The sequence below is a fragment of the Poecilia mexicana genome, unplaced genomic scaffold, assembly GCF_051168715.1.
Source record: "Poecilia mexicana isolate PSO_F unplaced genomic scaffold, ASM5116871v1 scaffold_9, whole genome shotgun sequence".
NCBI classification, from domain to species: domain Eukaryota; kingdom Metazoa; phylum Chordata; class Actinopteri; order Cyprinodontiformes; family Poeciliidae; genus Poecilia; species Poecilia mexicana.
Genome location: NW_028263378.1, coordinates 19,379,967 through 19,402,130, shown reverse-complemented (window position 1 = coordinate 19,402,130; position 22,164 = coordinate 19,379,967). Strand labels below are relative to the sequence as shown.

At 40.8% G+C, this 22,164-nt stretch overlaps 3 protein-coding genes across 3 annotated transcripts; 2 read left to right on the top strand and 1 right to left on the bottom strand.

The window, feature by feature from the left end:
- Positions 1-3,854: 3,854 nt before the first annotated feature.
- Positions 3,855-21,805, bottom strand: nol6 (nucleolar protein 6 (RNA-associated)). The gene is made up of 26 exons (XM_015000410.2): positions 21,643-21,805; positions 20,662-20,874; positions 19,736-19,852; positions 19,452-19,631; positions 19,162-19,330; positions 18,870-19,004; positions 18,118-18,281; positions 17,903-18,023; positions 17,746-17,804; positions 17,525-17,626; positions 17,319-17,434; positions 16,791-16,968; positions 16,585-16,707; positions 16,079-16,227; positions 11,663-11,738; positions 10,873-11,013; positions 10,652-10,769; positions 9,651-9,805; positions 9,301-9,464; positions 8,945-9,097; positions 8,742-8,839; positions 8,454-8,578; positions 5,539-5,628; positions 5,219-5,419; positions 4,307-4,408; positions 3,855-4,172 (listed from the first exon to the last, which is right to left on the bottom strand). Exons 1-26 carry the CDS (start codon positions 21,679-21,681, stop codon positions 4,023-4,025), a joined length of 3,438 nt encoding a protein of 1,145 aa, XP_014855896.2. The 5' UTR covers positions 21,682-21,805; the 3' UTR covers positions 3,855-4,022.
- Positions 7,662-8,396, top strand: LOC148157705 (cocaine- and amphetamine-regulated transcript protein-like). Its single transcript, XM_088008951.1, has 3 exons — positions 7,662-7,880; positions 7,999-8,082; positions 8,195-8,396. Exons 1-3 carry the CDS (start codon positions 7,743-7,745, stop codon positions 8,300-8,302), a joined length of 330 nt encoding a protein of 109 aa, XP_087865077.1. The 5' UTR covers positions 7,662-7,742; the 3' UTR covers positions 8,303-8,396.
- Positions 11,708-14,314, top strand: LOC106925866 (E3 SUMO-protein ligase ZBED1-like). The gene is made up of 2 exons (XM_015000411.2): positions 11,708-13,384; positions 13,469-14,314. The coding sequence occupies exons 1-2, from the start codon at positions 11,921-11,923 to the stop codon at positions 14,015-14,017; spliced, it is 2,013 nt and encodes a 670-aa protein (XP_014855897.1). The 5' UTR covers positions 11,708-11,920; the 3' UTR covers positions 14,018-14,314.
- Positions 21,806-22,164: the final 359 nt, after the last annotated feature.

Genomic DNA, 22,164 nt, shown 5'->3' with positions numbered 1-22,164 from the left:
AGTAAGAACTTCAATTATTTTTAATAATAATGTCTTGCGTAGCTCATTGAAGCTAGGCAAGACATTTCCTTGGTCTATTTTGATCCCCATTTCATTTGGGAAACGTCCAGAATGTGTCCTGATGAAATATTGGAACCCATTTAGATGACCTTTTGCATAGCAGAACATCGACTCTCATTTGATCCCCTTTTTAGATAACAAGACCACTCTCGCACCAGAAGGTGTTTCCAGGCATGCTGTGAACTCCTCTCTCCTGTTTAACAAGTATCATTGCTCAGATCTTTAGTTATTCTATAATTATCTAGTCATTCTCCTACCAATTTCTTCATGAATGGGGGCCAAAACACATCTCATGAAGGCGTACGTAATTTATTCTAAGTTGGGAGTTACCAAACTCACCTTATAAGGGACAACAGCCTCAGGCTTGGACTTGCTGATTCGCATCGTGGTAGCAAATTGCGCTTGTGCCTGCTGGAGTTTTCCGCTGGATGGGGCACAAAAGCAAACACAGAACCTCATAATCTGAGATGTTCCAAAACAGGCTTACTTAGTCCTAACCTTAACCTTAACCCTCAAAATTTGAGTCTGAGTGGTAAATCAAGCCCTCGCTGTCTGTAGATTGCTCCCGCATTCTTGGACAATGAAAAGCCTTCAAGCTGGCAGACTCTACTGTAGCGCACCGCTGGCTGCAGCAAACGTCCAAGAGACACTAAGAAGTGACCCACCAGCATGTTGTCTCACCAGCTGTCACAACAGCCATTTTCAGAAACCAAACACCACACTGCTAAGACCTTTGCCTAAGACCATTGCTCAGTCCACATATTTGAGTCTGTTCCCGTGGCCGACAGGCTCCACAGGTTCATTTTAATCTGCTCAGAAACCCGAGGTGCTGAAGCGTTCCCCTGCACCAGCTGCTTGAAAGATTCATATTTAGTTCATATTTTGTCGTTTAAGAAATATCAATGTCCATGTGAGACACAACAATTCTCGCTCCTGTTCAACACTCAGCAGAATAAATTCTCCTAATACGATTAGTGTTGAAAGTTTAAGAAGGAATGTGGTCGTTTGTTTACATGTGGTACATTCCAGAGTCCTCCTCCTGTCGAGGAATGTTCTGGATTATGCGAATGTGCGTGAATCGTCTAGATCACCGTTGCAGTTTCTCCCCAGGGAGGAATCTCTTTTGAGACTATTAAAAACAGACCTTATAACATATGTCTGGGTAATTCTTCAGTATTGTAAAGAGCTTCAAAACCTCATTGTGGGAAAATTCTGTTGGAAATCAAAGTTGGAAAAAATAAAACAAGCAAAAAACAAACAAACAAAAAAATAATTCTAGAATAATCCATGATTTGTCTCTGTTAGGAACTTTTAATACATCAGTAACAATTCGATATCCAGATGAAACCTCTCCGATTTACTCCTAATCTTTGCCGCCAACCATGTCACACCAAACAAATGGGAGAAGGTGAGAAAAAAGTTAGTATCACTCTGTTACTGACGGAAAAGCCCACAATAATCAATGAACTAACCTAAAATGCAAAGAAATGATGAAAATGCAATAAGAAAATAAAAACAGCGTATCCTCTCCACACTGCTTTACAGCTATGCTGACTTTTGTGACAATATATCAGCATATGAACAACTTGTGAGGCCAACTTTACCCAGGTTTTGACTCCTTCTGTTTCCAGTCTTCAAATACAACAGGATTGTTCTGTGAAGGTGACGTCTCTCCCTTCAAACAGCAGCAAAACAAATTCAGTTCAAAAGCTTTTATCTGACCGTTCTTGCAAAAAAACTGCAGCAGCATTTTTACCTGTCTCAACCAAAAACATGTTAATCGGGTCCAGATGGTGAGGAGCTCAAGGTAGAGCGTTTTTTTTTTTTTTTGTTTTAGCCAAGGAGCCAGGAGATGTTGCTTTAATTTTAGTCTGTTCACTCTGGTTCCAACAGTGTCTCAGAATCAATTTTCCACACACTGCTTCACTCCGGAGTAAGGCTCTCCGTGGCCCTTCCTGGCTCTGACTCCATAATGCTGCACATGAACGTACTTTGCAAGCTGCATCCAGGAGTTTGATCTATTTCTCAGAGGTCAGCTAAAGGGCTGAGAGTGTGAAGTCTGAACCCTCAGGGTTTGAGATGATGAAGCACATTTAAGCAGAGACCCTCCTTAGGTCCCTTCTCAAAACCCACCTTTATTGGAAATCCCAATAAAGGGCTTAGTTTCGTATTAATTTCCTTTGAATCTTCCCCCCCTTTTGCCTAAATCATCTGTGTCCTGTTAAAACTTTATTTAGGCTTTCAGTCGTTGTGATACACTTATTTAGTTTTTAATTTATATATAAAAAAAACAAAAACAAAAAAAAACTTAAACATTTACCCCAACAGAAACCCAGCCTTATTATTTACAAGTCAGCATGATTTTGTAGGATGGATAATCTGATGGTTGCACGATCCTCGGCCACATTTTGAGTCATTTCTTAGAAATGCTTGTCAAACTAAATCAGTCTAAAGCCAAAATAGATCTTTCGAAGTTTCATTCATAAGGGCATTAAAGCTGCCTTGTGCTGAAAGATTAAAGCTAATGGCCCAGAATGATAGCTGTGCCTTGAGGGCTGTGGCTGTTATCTACCTTGATATTTTTCCAAGAAAGCATAAAGAGGGAGCAGCCATTTCCTCGAATCCCATACAGCAAGACATCTAAAACCACCAACTACACATGTCTCTGCTTGACGGTGCGTTGACTACAGTTTCTGTTTGAAACGACGTGTATCAAAAACAATGCTCAACGTAATACATCACCAAACAAACGAAAAAAACAAAACAGAATCCAGTTTGAGTTAGAAAATTACACGCTTCACAGTGAGTTCAACTGACAACTCGGTTGACGAAAGGTCAGCCGGGTTGTTTGCTGCCTTACTGCACGCTCTTTTTAAAGTTAACTGAATCAAAACAATAATATTAATAATAAATTTACAGTCTTTTACAGTCTTTATACATTTGATTTTTGATCTAGAATGATTCCATAGTCTCACAATGAGAAATGCTCCAAATAAGTTGGATAAAGATCAAAACTGGCCACATTTCTCTGGATTGGCTTTTATTATTGCTTGGCATATGAAACAATAACAAAAGCTAAAAATCAAACATGAGATAAGGTCTGAAACCGTCGAGGTTTGTCTCTGAATGTACATTTAACGGGCCTATCAACGTGAAGTTAGTACCATATATATGTAATAAATGATCTACTCAAAGAAATCCACACAAGAATCGATTTATGTGATTAATAAAGTGGAATAACAGAGAACAGATGTTGAACGCTTTAAGCAAAGAAAGTGCAAAAATCTCCAGAAGGTGGAAATTGGTCAGTATTATAAAAAAATAAGTAAATAAATAAATAAAAAATCTGTTCCCCACCAGTTTTTGGTAAATAATTACCAAGGAACTGCACAAGAAATGCAGCATGATGGGTAAAAACAATGAGCTCTCTGAAGTTCTTCACAATCGCACCGGTGCAAAACATGTGCAGATGCATTTCTAAACTTCCCAGTATTGCGCCGAGCCTCGTCAGGGTCATAATCTGCTCCGATAAATCAAAGGAGTGATCAGGAGAGGCGTTCAAGGTCTACTTGTAAAGAGCATTAGGAATGTAGGTGGAATTAGCACATACAGTTTTCCCCACGTAAACAGTGAGTAATGAAACTGCATTGGTCTGGACACTTCTTGTATAAGACTCCACCCTGGAAAAAAAAGCCTGGATGTCAATGTCAACATCAAGTTCGGAGGACAAATTGTCCTGCATATCACCCTAAAAACACCACACGCCAATGTTTGAAATGGTGACAAGAATCTCATTTAAAGCCAAAAGGTTGACATAAATTTATTAAAACATGAAACAGCCTTACAAAAAAACAAACATGTAGGCTGTCTTTCCAAGAAACGGAATTACAACGTCGGCTGCTAAGGAGACAAAGTTATTCAAGATATTCAAAAAGAAAGAAAAAAAAAAGTGGCGTTTCAGTCTAAAACATCCATTTCTCAGTTCTTGCTTCCACTGATTTCACCAAGCCCTTTCCCATCACTCGGAAGTCTTCCAGGATTGCCTCCACATTGGGAATGGTTTTCACTTCCTCCCCTGTCACCTCAACGCCGCGGGCCGCCATGTGCGACGTCTGAAAGGAAATGTCAAAACATCAGGCAGTCAGAATGATACAAATTGTAACACAAGGATGACTGCAAAACGCTTTTCCAACAGCTGAAAACAATGTTACTCGTTAATGGCAGATATGGTGGGCAGGGTTCTTACTTTAAAAGGTGCAGGGACAAAAGCCTTAGGTTTCCATAAGACTGAGATCACTGTTCCACCATACGGATCGCAGAAGAAGAGGGCCAGGTCTCCAAACGCCTCCTGTAAAAGCAAAATGGAATAGATGAAGAAATGTGGTCATATTTTTCACAAAATTAAAACACTATATTCAAAAACGTGTTTGTTTTTGGGGTTTTTTTAATGCGAGGAAAAGTGTAATGCATGCAGTCTGAGAAGCATTACTGAAAAATCACCCTCGGGTTTCTGGGAACAACTGCAAAAAGTATTCATGCCCACTGAACTTTTCAAATTTGGACAAAATGTAACTAAAAAATAATTCATTAGGATTTTATGAGGAAGAAGACAAAGTATTTAATATTTATGACCTTGATGGAATCTGTTACATTTAATTGCTTTGAATGAACAAAAATTTTTAAGTGTGGTGTGTTTTCGATTGCTCTACTTGGATCCCCTAAGATGTGCTCCAGTGAAACTAAATGCCTTCAGAAGATACCTAATTAGAGTAAGCCCAGCTGACGTGTGTAATTTAATCTCAATCAATTGTTAAGGGAAAAGGTTGTTCACCACAGGAAAACCTAAAATTTAAAACCGATAATAAGCCATGAAGGAACAGGGTTGATAACGGAAACAGGCAAGAGGCTCATGACGACTCTGTAGGAGTTGCTCAGATCCACCGCTCAGGTGGAAAAGTCTACTGACGGGATAACTTTTAATCAAAAACTCCACAAATACAGCTTCTCTTGAGGAGAAAGAGGAAGAAAGTCATCATGTTTCTACAAAAAGCACCTTTTACTTGAACTGTTTTGTTTTGATCAATCCCGTAATATTTCTGGGTTTTCCCATCAAAGTCAAAAGGGAAAAAATATGTCTGCAGGGCAGTTTAGGACTCACTCTGAGCTCTGTCAGGTAGAGAGACACAGGGTTGTAGTCGACGACAGGGAACGCTCCTCCAGCCTGATCCGCACCGTTACTCATCACTCCCCTGCTGAACGTGACAGCTGGAGGGTCCACAGCATGTCTGAGCAGAGGAACATGCTTCGGGTTCAGGTGAATTAGGACATCATAGGCATCAAGTGGAGGACGCATTATAACCTAAAGCGCAAGGGAGAACAAACAAAAAGCATTAAGGGGGTGTGTGTCTCTAGTCAGAACTCATCCATTTTAATAACCGTCTACGAGGAGTGTGCTTGTGATTGAATCCAGGCACCCACCCTGACATCTTGCATCTGGCTGCCGTCCATTAGCTGATGTTCCAGAACTTTTAGGCTTTCGGCAGCCACTGTAATCACACGCTGAAGCATCTGAAGTTGCATGAAACAAAGACGTTCTAGACTGAAAAGAGGTTCTACTGAAATACATCTTTTATCAGTTTCCATAAGAGTTGATTAGCACTCAAATTGACAACTACAAAAAAACTCACACAGAATGATAAAGATAATTGGATGCTAAAAAGCAACACAAGCAAAAAAAAAAAGATCACATTCTACTTTACTGCTGTTTTAGACTGTGTGACTTAAGAAATGAAAAATGTCCCTTTAATCAAACATATGTATACATTTTGAAAAGAAAATAATTTAAGAATAATTCTCCCTCAAAAATATCATTTTTTAAAACACTACAAAGCAAGATTAAAAATCAATCAGCTTTGAAGATAGAAATTCTGCCTAAGTGAATATTTTAGGTTCTGATATCTATGCTATGTTTAAAACTAATGAGCCATTTAAACATTTCTTGATTACTGAATAATTCGTTAATGAGCTCCATCTAGTGGTGTTTTAGAAAAACTGCAGAAACATCTGGGTATCAAAGAGTTTTGCTAGTTTTAAATTAAGTCACATGGGCAAGTGTGAATCAGTTTGGGAGTAAACAGGCTACTCAGTCTGTTTTTTTTCTTTCCCCGTGCCCCCTGGAAATCTGCAACAGCATGGCTTTTAATAAATAGGCTTAGAATCTCACTTTTTTGTTTAAAAGCTGCCTCACTTTTGAGAAACTCTGTAGCATATATGTTCTCTATTACTAACAAAGACGTAAACCTGCAGTCACAGGCCTGGACCAGCACTTTAAGCGTGCCTGTTGCAGCATATCCTATCCACATTTGTGACCTTAAGGTATAGAAATGTTTCTATAAACATCGTTTCGATCACAAAAATGGAGTTCAATATCAAAATTCAAACTGAAATACTTCTTCTACGGGGATGAACGATTGTGATGTGCTCAACTTCCTTGAGTGTTTGTCTAAAACAAAACTCCATTTCATATCTTTTGTATCAGAGAGTTGTAAATATTGTACATCAATACATTGGAACATCATTAAAAACAACTTTCAGAAAATCAATTTAAAAAGTGAAACTAAACTATAAGGCCCGAACAGCTGCAATAGAAATTTCATTGTGTCAATGTTGTGTGCACAGTGTCCCCTCAGGAACTGGTTGGGGCTTGTATTCCAGATCTGGCATGCAGGTGATCAGCCTGTCCAGATCTGCTGAGGTGGAATGGAAGCATTCAGCTTGTTTGTATCGTTTGGTTTGATGAATCATCTTCTTCCTGAGAGTCCTGCTTAGTGTCCAAGAAGACATTAAGCTCAATCCTGGTACTTTTGTCAATGTGGACATGTGCCAAGTCTACATAAGCATTTACATAAAGCTTTTCAGCAGAAGTAAGCATGAAGTGCCACGACTTTGGACTTGGATCAGATAGGATGGCTTCCTACAGAATGTCCTGGATTCGCCTGTGTGAGGGGATTCTTAAAGCACAGACTCCAATGGAGTTTCTTTAGCAATCCTCTCAAGGATTGCTTCTATCACACTTTTCCTCTCCTCTCAACATTCCATTAAAATGCTTGGATAAAGCACTATGCAGGGTGGCAATGTGGGTTGTCTTACAACATTTGAATACCGACCTAGAATCTTCTTTGGCGCTGACCTTTGGTGTGTCTTATCCTGCCTGAGGGAGGTATCCATGACCATTTAATGAACTACTGTCAAATCAACACATTTCACTCCAAGTACATGTGTCGCCAGATTTCAGTATGAAAAAATGTCTGTTTAATATGTTTTACGTAATATTCATATTTTCAGAGAGAATTAATGATTGATTTTCAATAGTTATCAAACATAAGATAATGAATAGAAATAAACATTTCAAATATGTAATAAACATGTAAATAAAACTGCAGTACCAGGGAAACAGCTAGGCAGTCTATCTAAAATTATCATTGTCAGACCACACTAAAAGGATATTCCGCAAACCTCTTTGTAAGACTAGATGAGGATACCGTGCCATTTCCTCACGATGACATCACTGTAAACACGTCACAGCTCTAAGATCCTGCTCTTTTTGCAGGCGGTATAAAAGAGAAGCTCGCTTATTAAGACTGCATTTGTTGGAGAGCAACAGGAAACCTATCTGGGTCACTATGGGAGGCTGCTGGGCGCTTTTCTTTTATGTGCAACTTTGTGCCACTGGACTCTTCGCTCAGACTCAAGGACAGGAGTACAAAACGAAATATTTAACTTACTTCACTACGACAGAGGATGGCAACGAAAGGCAGCTGGTGAGCTACAAGTTTTGCTTTCGCCTTTATTTGATGCTCGTTACTTTGGCATAGGTTCATGCTATTACGAAGAGGGGAGTAATCTTACAGCTTAAATGATTAAATTCTGGTTTTGCAGATCAATGACTTACATCAGGTTTTGGAAAGACTTCAACACAATCAATTCCCAGCTCTAAGAAAAAAACACAGCTATCTGCCAGCGGTAAGAAATGCAACAACTCAGTCTGATTAAAAAGCATTTACTAATGATTCATTTTTTCCCTTGAGGATCAATAAAGTATATTCTATTCTAACTTGTGTTGCGTTATTTACAGTGTGATCCGGGAGAACAGTGCGCTTTAAGAAAAGGATCCAGGATTGGAAAACTATGTGACTGCTCACTTCCCAGGACGTGCAACTCCTTTCTCCACCGCTGTTTATAATTCTCAGCATATTTTAAAAAGTCTAATGAAAAAGTTGTCCACTGTAAAAAATGTGAAAAATAACTAAAATATACACATGCATTTTAAGTATCCAGCCTGGCCTGACTCATTTCTTCTCATAAAACCTGTTAAATGTTGTGTTTTTGCTGACCTGCACGCTGGGTGCCCGTCTGGTCCACAAAGACGTCTTTTTGTCTTTAGGCGTTGCTATAAACATGACGGGCAGAGACTCTCTGGAGGCCGTGAAGTCATTCTTGATCTCTGTGTACTCTGCGGCTGCACGTGACAGAGAGGCCAACAACAATTCAACTTGACATAGAAACATCGGCTCATATAGGGAGGATGTGAAAGCATGCCGGGAGTGTAAACAGAAAGAGGTCGGCCGGGGGTTTGTTTTGCGGTTGAGAAACGGGGTGTGTGTGTGTGAGGGAGAACCTGCCTGTGAGCTGCTTGTTGAGGTTGACTACCAGCGGGTTGTTCCTCCAGTCAAAGGCGGAGAGCAAACGAAGGAATCGGAGGAAACCCGCCTGCGGAGAGCTGCGGAAGAGGGAGAAATTCATTCACATGACCTACTGAACAAAGCAGGCCAACTGCTGGGAGACAGAGTTAGACCAATGATTAAAAAGTAGTACTAGCGTTTACCCTGGAGGAGTAAAGGGGGCAGGCTGCAGGAAAAGCGATGCCACCAGCAGATCCGCCGTGTCCTCTGTGATGTCTTCGCTGAAGAGCTGAGCCGCGAGCCAGCGCTTAGCCAGGCGACACACGGCTCCAAAACACGGCTGCTGCTGCTGGAGACTTCAAACAACGACAACGACAAAAGAGATGAAAAGCAGATACACGTGAGCAGCATGTAGGACAACAGTGAAGAAACTGGAAGGAGAAATGACCTGCAACTACCACATAACCAATTCAAGAGACATTTAAAAAATAATAATAAAAAAAGACACACATGAAAGATCTCTAAACTCAAGTTTCTAATGCAAACTCGACAAACGTACCCATGCAACGTGCTTGTAAGGAGGGGTTTGTGAACAGTGGTCATCTCCAGAACCTGAGCCTCCTCATTGTCCCTGACAACCAGCAGGCCTTCAGCATTCACACTCTCCCTCAGCACCTGAGGCTCGCGGTGGTACGCCACCTGGATCCGGAACACCAAACCATCCTGGAAGCAAAAAGAAGATTAAAAAATGCTTAAAAACAAAATTATGCCACTTATTAAACAACACAACAGACAAATTATGATATTCAGCCAGCAATTTTGATCAGATATAATAATTTTGGAAGCAAACTCTACATAACTCCAAATAGCAAAACTTCAATAGAACTTTAAAATGGCAGCAGTATATACCTTCCACACATCTACGTGAGTGGGACAGGGCGAGCAGGTATAGTCGTGGTGCTTCTTAAGCATCTCTGCCAGGCTGATGTGGAAAGCAGCTCGAATGTGGCGGATTGCAGTTCGGTCAAGAGGCCATTTGCCACTCCCCTCCATGTGACAAATAACTGTAAGAACAAAAAAAAACAGTAAGAAAGCAAGGAGTATTCAAGTATATACGTCCCTTACTTTTATTTTTTTTTTACATTCTGCCACATTACAACCCCAAACACTGGTGTGTTTTACTTGAGTTTTATGAGTTCAACACAAAATAGCACATAGGAAAACAATGCTGGGTTACAAATACGTTCTTATAATGAAAAATCAAAACAGTGTAGTGTATTAATGCTCAGTTCTCCTGAGTTAATACATTGTAAAACCACCCTTGATTGCAATTACAACTTCTAGACATTTGGGGTCGCTGTGCAGTGTCTGCTACTCCAGAGTCATCATGGCCCTCTTGGTTGGTTCTCTGATAAATGTGCTCATTTATTCTGAGATTAAAAATTGCACACAAGTAGACCATCTACCAATTATATAGTCTAACGAAACCCATTACCCATTTGAAGGTAATGGGTTACACCACCTTTCATATGGGCGTAACAGATGAGGACCTGGGTACAAAGATAAGCTACAATATTAGACTCTTATTACAGAAAAAAAAAAAAACAGGAAAAAATTAGTGTGAAAACCAGTAAAATCCTTTCCTTCCACTTCACACACAAATTATATCTTTTGCTGACCTATCCCATTAAAATACATTAAAGAGAAAAAGTTGGGGACATGTACAGTTAAAGGAACTGCATTTTGGGAAGAATTTTAACTAAGGTAAAATTCATGTTTGATTAGAAGAAATCAAGTTATGCCCATGTTTGAAAAAGAGTCAGAACTAACAAGTAAGGCCCAGGTTAAATTACACAACCATCTGACAACAGAAAACTTCTTCATCAACTGCTGGATGTCGCTGCACCAACCTGTTATGGGGGTGAGATAATGTGGGCAAGGTTTGCCTTCCTTTGGGACCAAGAACCTACAAGTCTTTTCTCGCTCAAAGAAGGAATAATCCAGCCTCACTGGCTCTGGAGGAAAGACCTGGAAAGCAAAGCTCAAGAGTTAGAACTACAGAAGAAGCAAAGTTCATCTAAACATAAAAAAAGTAGTAGAGATGTTTGCTATTATAGATGACAAGTATTACCTGTGTGTATCTAAGGGCAGGGTGGGCTCCTTGGACTGCAGTAATAGAAAGTGGCAGACCTTCCAGTTTCCACAATTTCCTGCTCAGGTCATCGTACGACTGCACAACAAGTAAACTTTCCTCTTCCCCAGTACTAGGCACCTAAAAAGCACAACAAGGAGCAGACTTTCAAAAATCTGATCTGAATAAATCTAATAAAGCAAACACTGGAAATTGTTCTAAAAGGCAGATACAAGCACAAGTATTCTGTTACATATGTTTTATCTTTCTTTAGGACTTTCTTGAACTAAGATATATACTGGATTTTCAGCTGGACGAATCTAAACACAAATAGCCAACAAAAAGGTTTTATTTTTTTGGCTTATTCACACAAATATTTTATTGTGAATAATATACAGAAAGAAAATCCAATTGAACTAACATGCACTGGCAGCAAGTGCTACATAACGAAAGCAATATCATTGGTCAGTAGGAAGTTCTTACACTAAGAACAACAAAAAATTAACCTTAAAACAAAAATAATTAAAACATTACCAATATTGTCAATCATTTAAAACAAAAAGCATCAATTCGTCATAGTGCTGCAAAAATAATAGGACAGTATTATTTGTAATCGTTATTTAATGCCATCTGTAACATTCAGATGCATTTTGATAAACATATCCGCATAGTACTGTGAAATGTGCGCTATAAATAAATTTCACTTAAATAAAAAAACAAACAAACTCGAGTTAAGCTAAGGCTTTGCAGCTTTTGTAATGAAAAAAATGGTTCAATCTCAAATATTTACCTCATTTCCTGTTGTGATGACGTCATCTACCATGGTCCCGACAAAACGCACACAGGACTCTGGGATACCTGCGTGTCTGATAGAAAAACAAAAAAGGCTTTGTTGTTCATTTTTAAAATACAACCCGTAAACAGAAGATTTGCTAAAAAAAAAAAGAAGCCTTTGGTCGTTTAACTCCTTTGTTTGCCAGAGCCGTCTAAAGCAGCAAGAGGGGGCGTCACCACGGCGAGTTTGGCTTTTAAATTCTGATTTAAAAGGATGAAGCGCACGGTGAGGAGACGGAGCTCCGCGTGGAGCTACTTTGAACAAGTGGGCGCGAACTTCGTCCGCTGCAAGAAATGTGACGCCGAACTCAAGTACTGCGGCGGAGCCACCAGCACCATGATATCCCACATGGCCGCGAAGCACCACGTGTCCATTCCGTTGCGGTCCGCAGCCAGGGGCTCTTGGAGCGAGACGCCGCCGAGCTGGAGGGCTCCGGACACCGAGGAGGAGAGCGCATTCAACCCGGAGCGGGAGCCCTCGGAGAGGAGGAGAAACAAGCGGAGCTCCGTGTGGGACGTCTTCGTCAAAGTGGACGAGGAGGTCCACTGCAAACTATGCGACACTAAGCTGAAATACATGAGCAGCACCACCAGCATGATGTACCACATTAAAAACAAGCACACGGAGAACCCGCAGAACAACAGCGTGGCCATGCCCACGCAGGCACAGGTAACTAAACTCGTCACTAACATGATAGAGAAGGACATGTTTCCCATCAGCGTGGTGGACGGGGACGGCTTCAGGGAGCTGCTGGCGGATATTGTGCATAGCTATAACGTGCCCTCTGCAGATGAGATCACGCGCAGTATTGAAAGCCATTATCACGAGAAGGCAGCAGACCTCAGGATGCAGCTGGCTACAGTGGAGAAAGTGGCTCTCACTGCTGATTTTTGGACAGCCATGCCATCTCAGAAGTACATGACAGTGTCCTGTTCATTCATAACAGAGGACTGGCAGGGAAAGTCAGCTGTGCTCCACACACACAAGCTGCCCTCAGGAGGCCAGCTCACCGCAGAGTGTGTCGCAGAGAAGCTGTTCAGTACAACACAGGCCTGGATGATTGCAGGAAAAGTTCCTGCGTGCGTGCATAACGACAAAGAAAGCATCCAGTTAACCCAGGGCGTTGCCCAGGTGACCTGGAATTACGTCTCTTGCTTCGCCACAACGCTGCAGCTCGCCGTCTCCGATGGCCTGAGCGAGGACGTTCTCCAGATCATCTCCGCCGCAGGGAGACTGGTCCGGCACTTCAGCCACAGCTCGCCGGCGGCCCAAGCCCTGAAGGAGAAGCAAGCGCAGATGTGCCTACCGCAGCACAAGCTCATTAGGTCCAACAGAGCCAGGTGGGACACGGTCTGCGACATGTTCCAGTGCTTGCTGGAGCAACGGTGGGCGATTAAAGCCGTCCTCTCAGACCGCACAGTCACCAGCAAGCACGAGGCCCAGACCCTGGAGATTGGAGACGACTGCTGGCAAGTAATAGAGAACTTCACGCCTGTCCTGGCGACTCTGAAATGGGCCACGACGGTCATATCTGCCGAGACGGAGGTGTCCATTTCAAACATCTACCCGATAACGTTCAGCCTCGTCCAGACGCATCTGGTTCCAAAAGAAAACGACGTTGAACAAGTCTCGAGTTTCAAACTCGCAGTGCAGAAATCTCTAAGAGATCACATGGAGGTAGTCTGTCTTTAAAGCTCAATTTTTACCTTAAAGTACAAAAATCCTTTGCACAGTTATTAAAGTGATTTTTACTATTTGCAGGTGGACTCCAGTGATTTGGCTTCCAACCCGGCTCTGATCGCCTCCATGCTGGATCCTCGCCACAAGCACCTCAATTTCCTGATGCCAGCAGGGAGGCTGGCTGCCAAGGTGAAGCTGCATGAGCTCGTCTCGAAGCTGGATGCCAGCGCAGCTAGCCCCAAAGACGAACAACTGGAGACTGAGGTGACACCTGACCTCAGCCAGACGGCCACAGCCAGAAAACCACCAAGCGACACCAAAAACACCATGATGTTGCTTCTCGGAGACAACTACAGCTCGTCTTATGCCACGGACTCTGAAGCTCAGGTAGATTACTACCTGAGAGACATCGCTCCCTCGCTCGACATAAACCCCCTCGACTGGTGGAGGCTGAATGGACCGAGGTTCCCAAAACTGGCTAGTCTGGCGAGAGAGTACCTGTGCATACCGGGCGTGTCGCTGCCGTCTTTGTTAACGGATGCGGGGCAGAGCTTTGCGGTGATGCGAACAAGGCTTAACCCAGAGCATGTAAACATGATGGTCTTTCTCAACAGAAATGCATCAATATAGCAAGGCAGGGATACACTGAATGGCTGTTGCACAATTTAGAAGCAAAAAGCAGAGATGTAATGAAAGTATTAAGTTAGTTGCTGCATGCAAACTATGACAATTCATTGTTTAAAGTTGCAATTTTTATGAAAATGCTACATATGAGAACATAGTCTGGGTTTAGAATTTTTTTCTCCAACAATCAAAAACGGGCTGCACTGTTTTCTTGCAGCAGTGGATTAATGGTGTAAGAAAATGGATGGATGGTCAAAAATGATTTTTTCCTTATCTGTTGAATAAATTCATGTTCAGAAGATACGTTTTGGCTGCTGAAAACTCAATGTGGTTGTGTTTAAAAATAAAGTGCAAGAACTTTATTTTAAAGTTCAAAGTCTGCAGCAGAATCTGTTTCAACAAGACAAGACATGAGTATAGTTAATAAAGCGGCACCATTATTTTTAAAGAGAGGCAAATTAAAATCTCAACTTTTTTATAAAAGTCACTGCAAGGTGAAAACATGTTAAATTCATTGGTTTGACTCCAATGTTGCATTTCAAGTATTTCCACATGAACATTTCTCTGGTTTCTACCTGTCTGAAGTCATTGGATGAAACTAAAAATTAACTGGGTGGAATTTTGTTTTTCCGCAGTAAAAAAAGAATCGGCTGGTTAAACGATGACGAGATGAACAACATATGAAGTCAGCTGCCTAGTAATTCTGCAGTCCTATTTTTGTTTTACCTTCAACTTAAGCAGTTTATTTTCACTAACATTACAGGAACTGGAATCTGTGACTGAACATGAATGATCTGATCAAAGAGCCAATTTTATTTTTTGTGAGGTTTTGTGAAGCTACCAGAAATGATTCCGTTACCTGCAGAAGATTTACGACATGTCACAGTGAGGTTGTAGACAAGTTGATTCTCAGAGTTGTGGAAAACCGATGGCTAACGAATAAAAGAATTATATAATTTGCATATAATCCAATATTAGCCAAGATTAACCATTTACCATCTTTAAAAGAAACCGTCCTTAAGTTTGCCATTTTATTTGCGTCCATCTACTGCAAAAAAAAAACCTTTAAAAAAGAAAACCTCTTGAGTTTGCATCAAGCTGTCAAAAGCATTGAAACAGTCCTGCACTTTTACAGGTAGCAGTCAGATAGAAATGAGAGCCTAAAGTGATGCAATGTCATTTAACACAGATGTCGTTTCGTTAAGAAAACGGGAACAATCTTAATGTCGTCCTCCACTGGAAATGTAGATTATTGTCATCCATTAATGTAGTTCTGTATGTCATGTCTATGCACATTTTCAGGTTGAGTTTATAATAATAAAAATGGGGGAGCCTGTTGGCCTAGCTGTGGAACTTCTACCATTCTGGGGACTTTACTTTTTGAAAGAAAACTCACTGTGATGTAGAACCTTTCAATCGAAAGAAAACTGAATCTGGTTACAAAGTGGATAAGACTGCAGACTATAAATTGGAATAAAAACCACAGGAAAAAACAAATACATTGTCTATTTCTAGAATTGTAACGTGGTTAAGCTGAAAGTTATTCCTACACCTGGCAGATTCAGATTTAAATTCTTTCACAACTTCTTGGCTCCTTTCAGAGCCAAGACATACGTATTTTGTGACACAGTGTGTATGTCTCAAAAGGCTGGAAAACTATGTGAAAATTTTAATTAAAAATATATACCATTCTCAATTAATGAAAAAAAAAAACTTTATTGGCAATATAATGATCAAATCCTTCCTATAGTTGCTGACCAGCTTTATGCACGTTCCCACTGGGATTTTTGTTAACACTGATCATCAGCTCCTAGTCTTTGAGGTTGGAAGACCTCCTTGCCATCACCCTAATCTTTTAATTCCCTCCACAGTTTCAGGACTCTGGCTAGGCTACTCCAAAATATTAAATATTCCTTCCAGCCATAAGAAACGTAGTAAAATAAATATAAATCTGCTAGAAGTATGAATTACTTTGGCCTTATTAACAGGAAGAAATTTGTGAACCAAACTAAACAGCCGCATTTCTATTAGTGATTACCATCAACCCTGTTAAAGTTTAATACATACAGCTGCAGTAAGTGTGTGACGATCTGTTTGGGGACCAGCCTCCTTTGGGACGCGCTCTTTCCGTCCCACAGCACCGCCTCGGTGATGGCGCCATCCTGGAAGCGACGCAGCTCGGAGCGAGAGCCCCACAGCTGACGGAACTCAGCCGCCTGGCGGAGAGACGGCACACCGGTTTCTTCTTTTCAAAGTTGAAACATCGGGTTTCATTTCGAAAGAAAGGGAACTAACTAAACACACCTAAAGAATTTACACAAATTCCTCTTTAAGAAAAGTTTTAGTGTTGATGTGAAATAATGAAGAATAATGTTTATTGTAAGGTTTTTATGCAATCTGAAATCTTAATCATTTGAAATTCAAAATTTTATTACTATAACTCAAGCACAGAAAAACTTTTTTTTTTTTTTTTTACATACGAGTGTTGCAACATCTGAACTCTCCTTAATGGTGACAAAATGACCATAACTCTTTAGCCTCAGTGAGGAATAAATGATTACTTCCATAGCTACCTGGGGGCTGTCTGCAGGTGGGCCTTTTTCCAGGACAGAAGCTGCTAGCTCTGGATTCAAGAGCAAACCAAAGGAAAGGGGAGGCTGAGCCTTGTACTTTGGGGCTTCGCTCTCCACAGACCACTTTAAGAGAGAAAAAAAAAAGGATACATAAGCTCATATGTTAGCCTATATTTTACTCGACTAGGCTTAGAGAATTGCCCAACCTCTGGGTCAGGAGACAGGGAGTGGGTGAGGAGGTGAATCCTTTGGCCGAGTCCTTGTTGGAGCAGCGCCAGAAGAAACGGCAGCACAGTCTGGACGTAATTCCCACTGTGGTCCATTGACTCACTGAGCAGGTTCTGTTTCTTACAGGTAACCTGGAGCTTCACCAAGTCACATAACCTGAGTGGGGGTTTAATGGAACAGTTCTTTTCTTAGGTTGAGTTAAAAAAAAATATCCTGAAGTGAATAACTGAGGTGAGTAATCAAGCTACTAATGTACTTTTTATCCAAAATGCAAGACAACACAAAAAAAAATGTAAAATTGTGGCACATATTTGTATTCAGAGCCTTCACTCACAATATTTAGGTGGTGAACTCTGAATTTATTCAGATTTTCAATTAATTCATTCATTTTAACCCAGCTGAATTAATGGTAGTCGTGGTTGTAATGTAACAAAATAGGGGAGGAAAAAAAAAGCCACTTTTGCTGGGCACTGTAGATGGATTGTGTTGGAAGAGCTCAAACGTACTGGAAGACGCAGTCGCTCGTCCTGATCATTGGTTTCGGAGTCATGAGGAGGCAGTGGAAGCCGTCCACCGTTGGGTCGTCCCAGAACTGCATCGAAACCGACGCCTCGTGCTGCAGCTGGACACCAAAAACGTCAAGCCAGGTCACTTAACATCACTGGGCACAAACGCTGTAACTTGACCAGCTTTTGGTATTAGAAGTACTTGCCTGTTTATAGGTGGAAGCGGTCATGTCTGCACACATGTTAAGATGTCCTGACGGGTCAACAAACACGACCTGGAAAGCGTTGTGGAACTCGGCAAGAGACGGCTGCAGGAGAAAAAAAAAAGAAAAAAAAAAAAAGACAAAGAAGAAACGAAAAATATTAGATTTTGAAAAGTAAAAGTCTGGACAAGTGAAGCGTTTCACATTTGAGTTAGTTCTCTCACAGCTGTGGAGTCGGGATCCTTGGCCAGGCTTATCCCGCTCACAGTCAGGTCCGTGGAGGCTAAAAGGTGAAGAAGAATTGAGGATTCCCGACAATCACACAGTGGAATTTAAGTCTCAGAAACCAAAATGGCAGATCTAGGCTGCTACTAACTTTACCTAGGAAATTCAAGCTGTTTCGAAGCAGCTGATAGGCCGTCATGGTGTTACTGATCCGGTGATTCATCAACAGGTAGGCCAAGAGCATGGAGGCGAGGAATCCATTGAAGCAACCAGCACCCTAAGAAGACATTTTGACAAAAATGCAGCTGTCATATCTTGGAATAGATAAGCAATATGAAAAGCGTGTAAACCACGTAGTGCAAGCTGCCGACCTGGTCCAGCTCTCTTTGATGAAGCCAGACTTTCAGCAACGCTACCCCATCAGAAAAAGCCGAGCACTGGGAGCCGATGGCAGACAGAAACTGGAGGTGAGCCCTCGGCAATAAATCTCCCAAAATAGAGCCGTTGTAGTGTGGAGTCGGAGGTTCGCTGTTCTCTGAAACACAAGTAAATGAGAAACATCTGATAATCAGAAAAATCTTAACGAAGTTGAGGAAAACTACCTGCTCACCGTCGGAGTCAAATTTCTGGCAAAATACAGATTTTTGACCATTCACATGAAAATGGTAGAGTTCATTCCAGAAGCTTCGTGTAAATCTGCATTATCGGTTCCAAAATGAGTTTTAACACATGCTTTGGATCTTTGTCCTGTTGGAGAAGCAACTTTGTCAAAGTTTCAATCATCTGACCCAAAACGTCACCTTTGGACAAAAACAATATGGAGATTTTTGGCCACAACAGCAGTGAAAGCATGGCGAGTGGTACATGCTGCCAGTGGTACTAGTGCGGATTTGACCAGAAAAGTATCAATCTGACCCTCATAGAAAATATTCTGCAATAAATTCAAACTTGTATAGCCATTTTAGGTTAAAATGCCCTGAAATTGTATTATTGTCACACCTGACACAAAAGTGGATGGACAGATCAGAACCTATTAGTCAAATTACTGATAATCAGGGGGGAAAGGTTGTGGTTATTAGATGGGAAATAATTGAATTTAAATTGAAATAAATGGCATCTCTACCATCGTTGGAAGCCTGCAGTCCAGTATACCACTCTGTCCTGATGTTATTCCTCTGGGGGTGGAAACGACTGGGCTTGAAGAACCCAGGAGGCGGGCAGACATGAACACAGACGGTGAAGCTCGAAGAGTCTTTGCCTGAAACCCCCCCAGCCCCCAAAAAAACAAACAAAACAAAAGCAAAAGGTCACCAAAACACATCTGATCTCAGATAGTATATTCAACACAATATAAGCGACATCATTAAAATCTTGAAGAATTTCATATGGTAGGCTGTTCATTTCAAATTATTTACCAGGGGGACTCAGCAGCAGGACCGGTTTGAGTCTGTTCCCATGGAGACAGGAATAACGCAACTCCCCGACATCAGACGAGGATTTCAGGTGTTGGGCAAGTCCTGCAAGATAGAGGGCCCTTTTCCTGGGATACCTCTGGTTTAAGAAATCTTTTGGGTGCAAAACATCCTAACAGGAAAGAACAAAATGAACTATTGTCAATAAATCAAGATTTATTTATTTATTTTTTTAACAACTATAATCAAGTCAAGGCTCAAACAAACATTGAGGCTTTAAAGGGATGGCTTACAGCTGGGATTGTAGCAGCGAGGTCCACCTTGATGTGTGGCTTAACGCAGGTGCCCAGGGGGTAGCTCCCGATCAGATCAACAGAAGCCGGAGGGGCCATGTGAAACTTTCCCTTTGTGGCTTTGGGCACCAGGAGAAAAGGAACCTTGACTGCACCAGACAGCCACGACAAATCGCTTACCTGAGCACAGAGTGAGAGATTGTGTGACAAGCCTAAGTCGTGCAACAGAGATAATACTCTGTGTCTCACTGTGAAGCCTGTTCACTTCTCGCAACAATACACACCTCAACCTTTGGCGACACCGGCACAGTCTCGAGCAGCTCGGTGACGGTCTTAACGAAAGAGTCGATTTGCTGTTTCCTCCGTTCACTCAGGGAAACCTCCTTCAGCAGCTCCTCCATCTGTTATTAATGAAAGGTGTAAGATAGTGTTTATTTATAAAACAAAAAAATCTTTCATGCATTCAAACACAGTGAAAAGTGCTACACAAAATAGGCACCGACATAGTCATTCAAATGGAATGTACACCTTTGCAAAAAGAAGTTGGAATTAGTTCAAATTGTTCAAAACTGCAATAAACATACTGAAATATTTAAATAGATATAAAAATGCATAATTAAAGCAAAAATAGAAGTAAAATAACAGGAATATCATAAGTTGATGTTGTTTAATATGTAGACCTTAAAAATGACATAAATGACTAAAACTTTTTTCTTAAAAGTATACGTTAAACTGTAATCGCATCAAATGCTGCTTTTCCACATATAATTACATCAGCTCGCATGTGTTCACATAATTAAGCGATATAAAATAACACATAATTTAAAAAGTTATTACGTTGCAATAACTTCAGTAACATTAAAACGTCATTCCTCGGTGATCTAAATCCCTACTTAGACTGGGATCAACAAGCAGAATCAGCATTCTGAAGCAAACATAATTTGTAACCTGGAGCAAAATGGAAAAAAAAACAAAAACAAAAAAAAAACATACAGCACATGAGCAGTGAATTAGAAAGTGGAGTGCGGGTGAGATTCAAAAGCTACCCAGTTGACTGGTAGGATGAAGACAGACTTGACTGGTCGCCAGTCAGCTTAAGACATTTTAATAAGGTTTATGAAGAGCCTGGCTCAATCAAAACAGAAATACAAAAACAATCTGATCTTCCAGGCTGATTCAGAGTGAGAGAAACAGGACAGAAGCCTCTCACCTGCATCTTCAGAAGGCTGCAGTGGAACAGGCTTTCGGCTTCTTTTAGGTGATTTAGCTCCTCGGCTGTTGGCGGTCTGTACAAATCATTCCGGGACAGTTTCACCGGATGGTAGACCACCTCCTCCTCTTCACCGGATTTCACCCGTTTGGGTTTGTTCGGAGCACCGAGCTGCTCTTCTCCATCACCAAGAGAGAAATCAGATGGAGGCATCTGGAGAACAAACGACAATGGATCAACTTCAACGTGCTGCAACATATTTTGACACAGACGCATCTCAATAAATTAGAGTACCATGAAAATGTTTTACTCCAGTAAAACTTTGATGTCTCCCACACACAAATATATATATAATATACAATTGAAAGAAACTTTTTCATATATAAATTTTGTATTATCTGTATTATGGCCAGGGAAGACCACTGACTTGAAAGTTGTCCAGCAAACGGCCATTCACATCTTTATTAAGGAGGTAACCCATAAAACGCAATAGCCAAAGAAGCTATTTATTCAGAGAGATTCAAAGTATAATAATGGGGAGTTGAGTGGAAAGAAAAACTGTGGTCTAAAAAGGTGTCCAATTAACAAGGACAGTTGGAGCCTTTAGAGCAACTTGCTGAGACACTAAATTCTGTATTATACTTGTCTTTACTGTAAGCCCTAATTATACACGTTAACAGAACTAAAGGCTCAGTCTGTGTGTATTCAATCTGTATACAATCTATATTCATTGTGAGTTTTACACACTGAAACAACGTAACTTTCCAGAATATTCCAATTAAAACGAGGTACTAGCATTGATATCTAGCATTTAAAAACTACTCCAGTAAAAAAGTAAAGGTTTGCACTGGACAAAAAACGTGGATCAAATTATATGCTACAAGTTATCGCAGGAAAAACCAAGCTCTCAGCAACAGCACAACACTGACAATATGCTCTCGTACTACTAAATTGAATATCTCTGAATCAGACAACTCTTACCTCTCCAGGCTCTTCTGTTACTGTCTGCTTCTTTTTCATGTTGTAAAATGTTTTTCGCAGGAATGATGTAAACACGTCTTTAAGAAATACGGCTTAACACAGCTTCCTCTTCATCATGGTCTCACATGTGCCAAGGGAGCGTCTAACATGCTATATGTGAAAATAGTTCTCTGATTGGTTCAGAGAGAAGGTGGGAAGTGGCGATTGGCTGTTTCCTATCAGCTTTCACGCCTACGTCAGCAAGATAGGTTGCACGAGCACCGCTCTTGTGTCAGAGTATCTATTCATGAAACTGAAGGAATGTGGCTTTTATTTCCGTCAACAAAATGTTTTTATCCTTTCCAAATTTAATTATGATTGCTAAGAATTGTATTTATGTAACATAAGGTTGTTTCTGTTTTCCAACCGAATAAAACATCTTATTTTCCGCTTAATTGTTCACTTATTTATACTCGTTCTATAATTGTTAGATTGTGTGGGATGTTTCACACTTTATGACTTGTCTTTTTATCATTAGATATG

Excerpts from the sequence above, each read along its gene's own strand:
- LOC148157705 (XM_088008951.1), top strand. The coding sequence starts at position 7,743 with ATGGGAGGCTGCTGGGCGCTTTTCTTTTATGTGCAACTTTGTGCCACT. Across the intron at positions 7,881-7,998 it reads ATGGCAACGAAAGGCAGCTG|ATCAATGACTTACATCAGGT; the intron begins GTGAGCTACAAG and ends CTGGTTTTGCAG. Across the intron at positions 8,083-8,194 it reads AACACAGCTATCTGCCAGCG|TGTGATCCGGGAGAACAGTG; the intron begins GTAAGAAATGCA and ends CGTTATTTACAG.
- LOC106925866 (XM_015000411.2), top strand. The coding sequence starts at position 11,921 with ATGAAGCGCACGGTGAGGAGACGGAGCTCCGCGTGGAGCTACTTTGAA. Across the intron at positions 13,385-13,468 it reads CTCTAAGAGATCACATGGAG|GTGGACTCCAGTGATTTGGC; the intron begins GTAGTCTGTCTT and ends TACTATTTGCAG.
- nol6 (XM_015000410.2), bottom strand. The coding sequence starts at position 21,681 with ATGAAAAAGAAGCAGACAGTAACAGAAGAGCCTGGAGAG. Across the intron at positions 18,024-18,117 it reads ATCAAAGAGAGCTGGACCAG|GGTGCTGGTTGCTTCAATGG; the intron begins GTCGGCAGCTTG and ends ATGTCTTCTTAG. Across the intron at positions 16,708-16,790 it reads CCCTGTCTCCTGACCCAGAG|TGGTCTGTGGAGAGCGAAGC; the intron begins GTTGGGCAATTC and ends TCTCTCTTAAAG.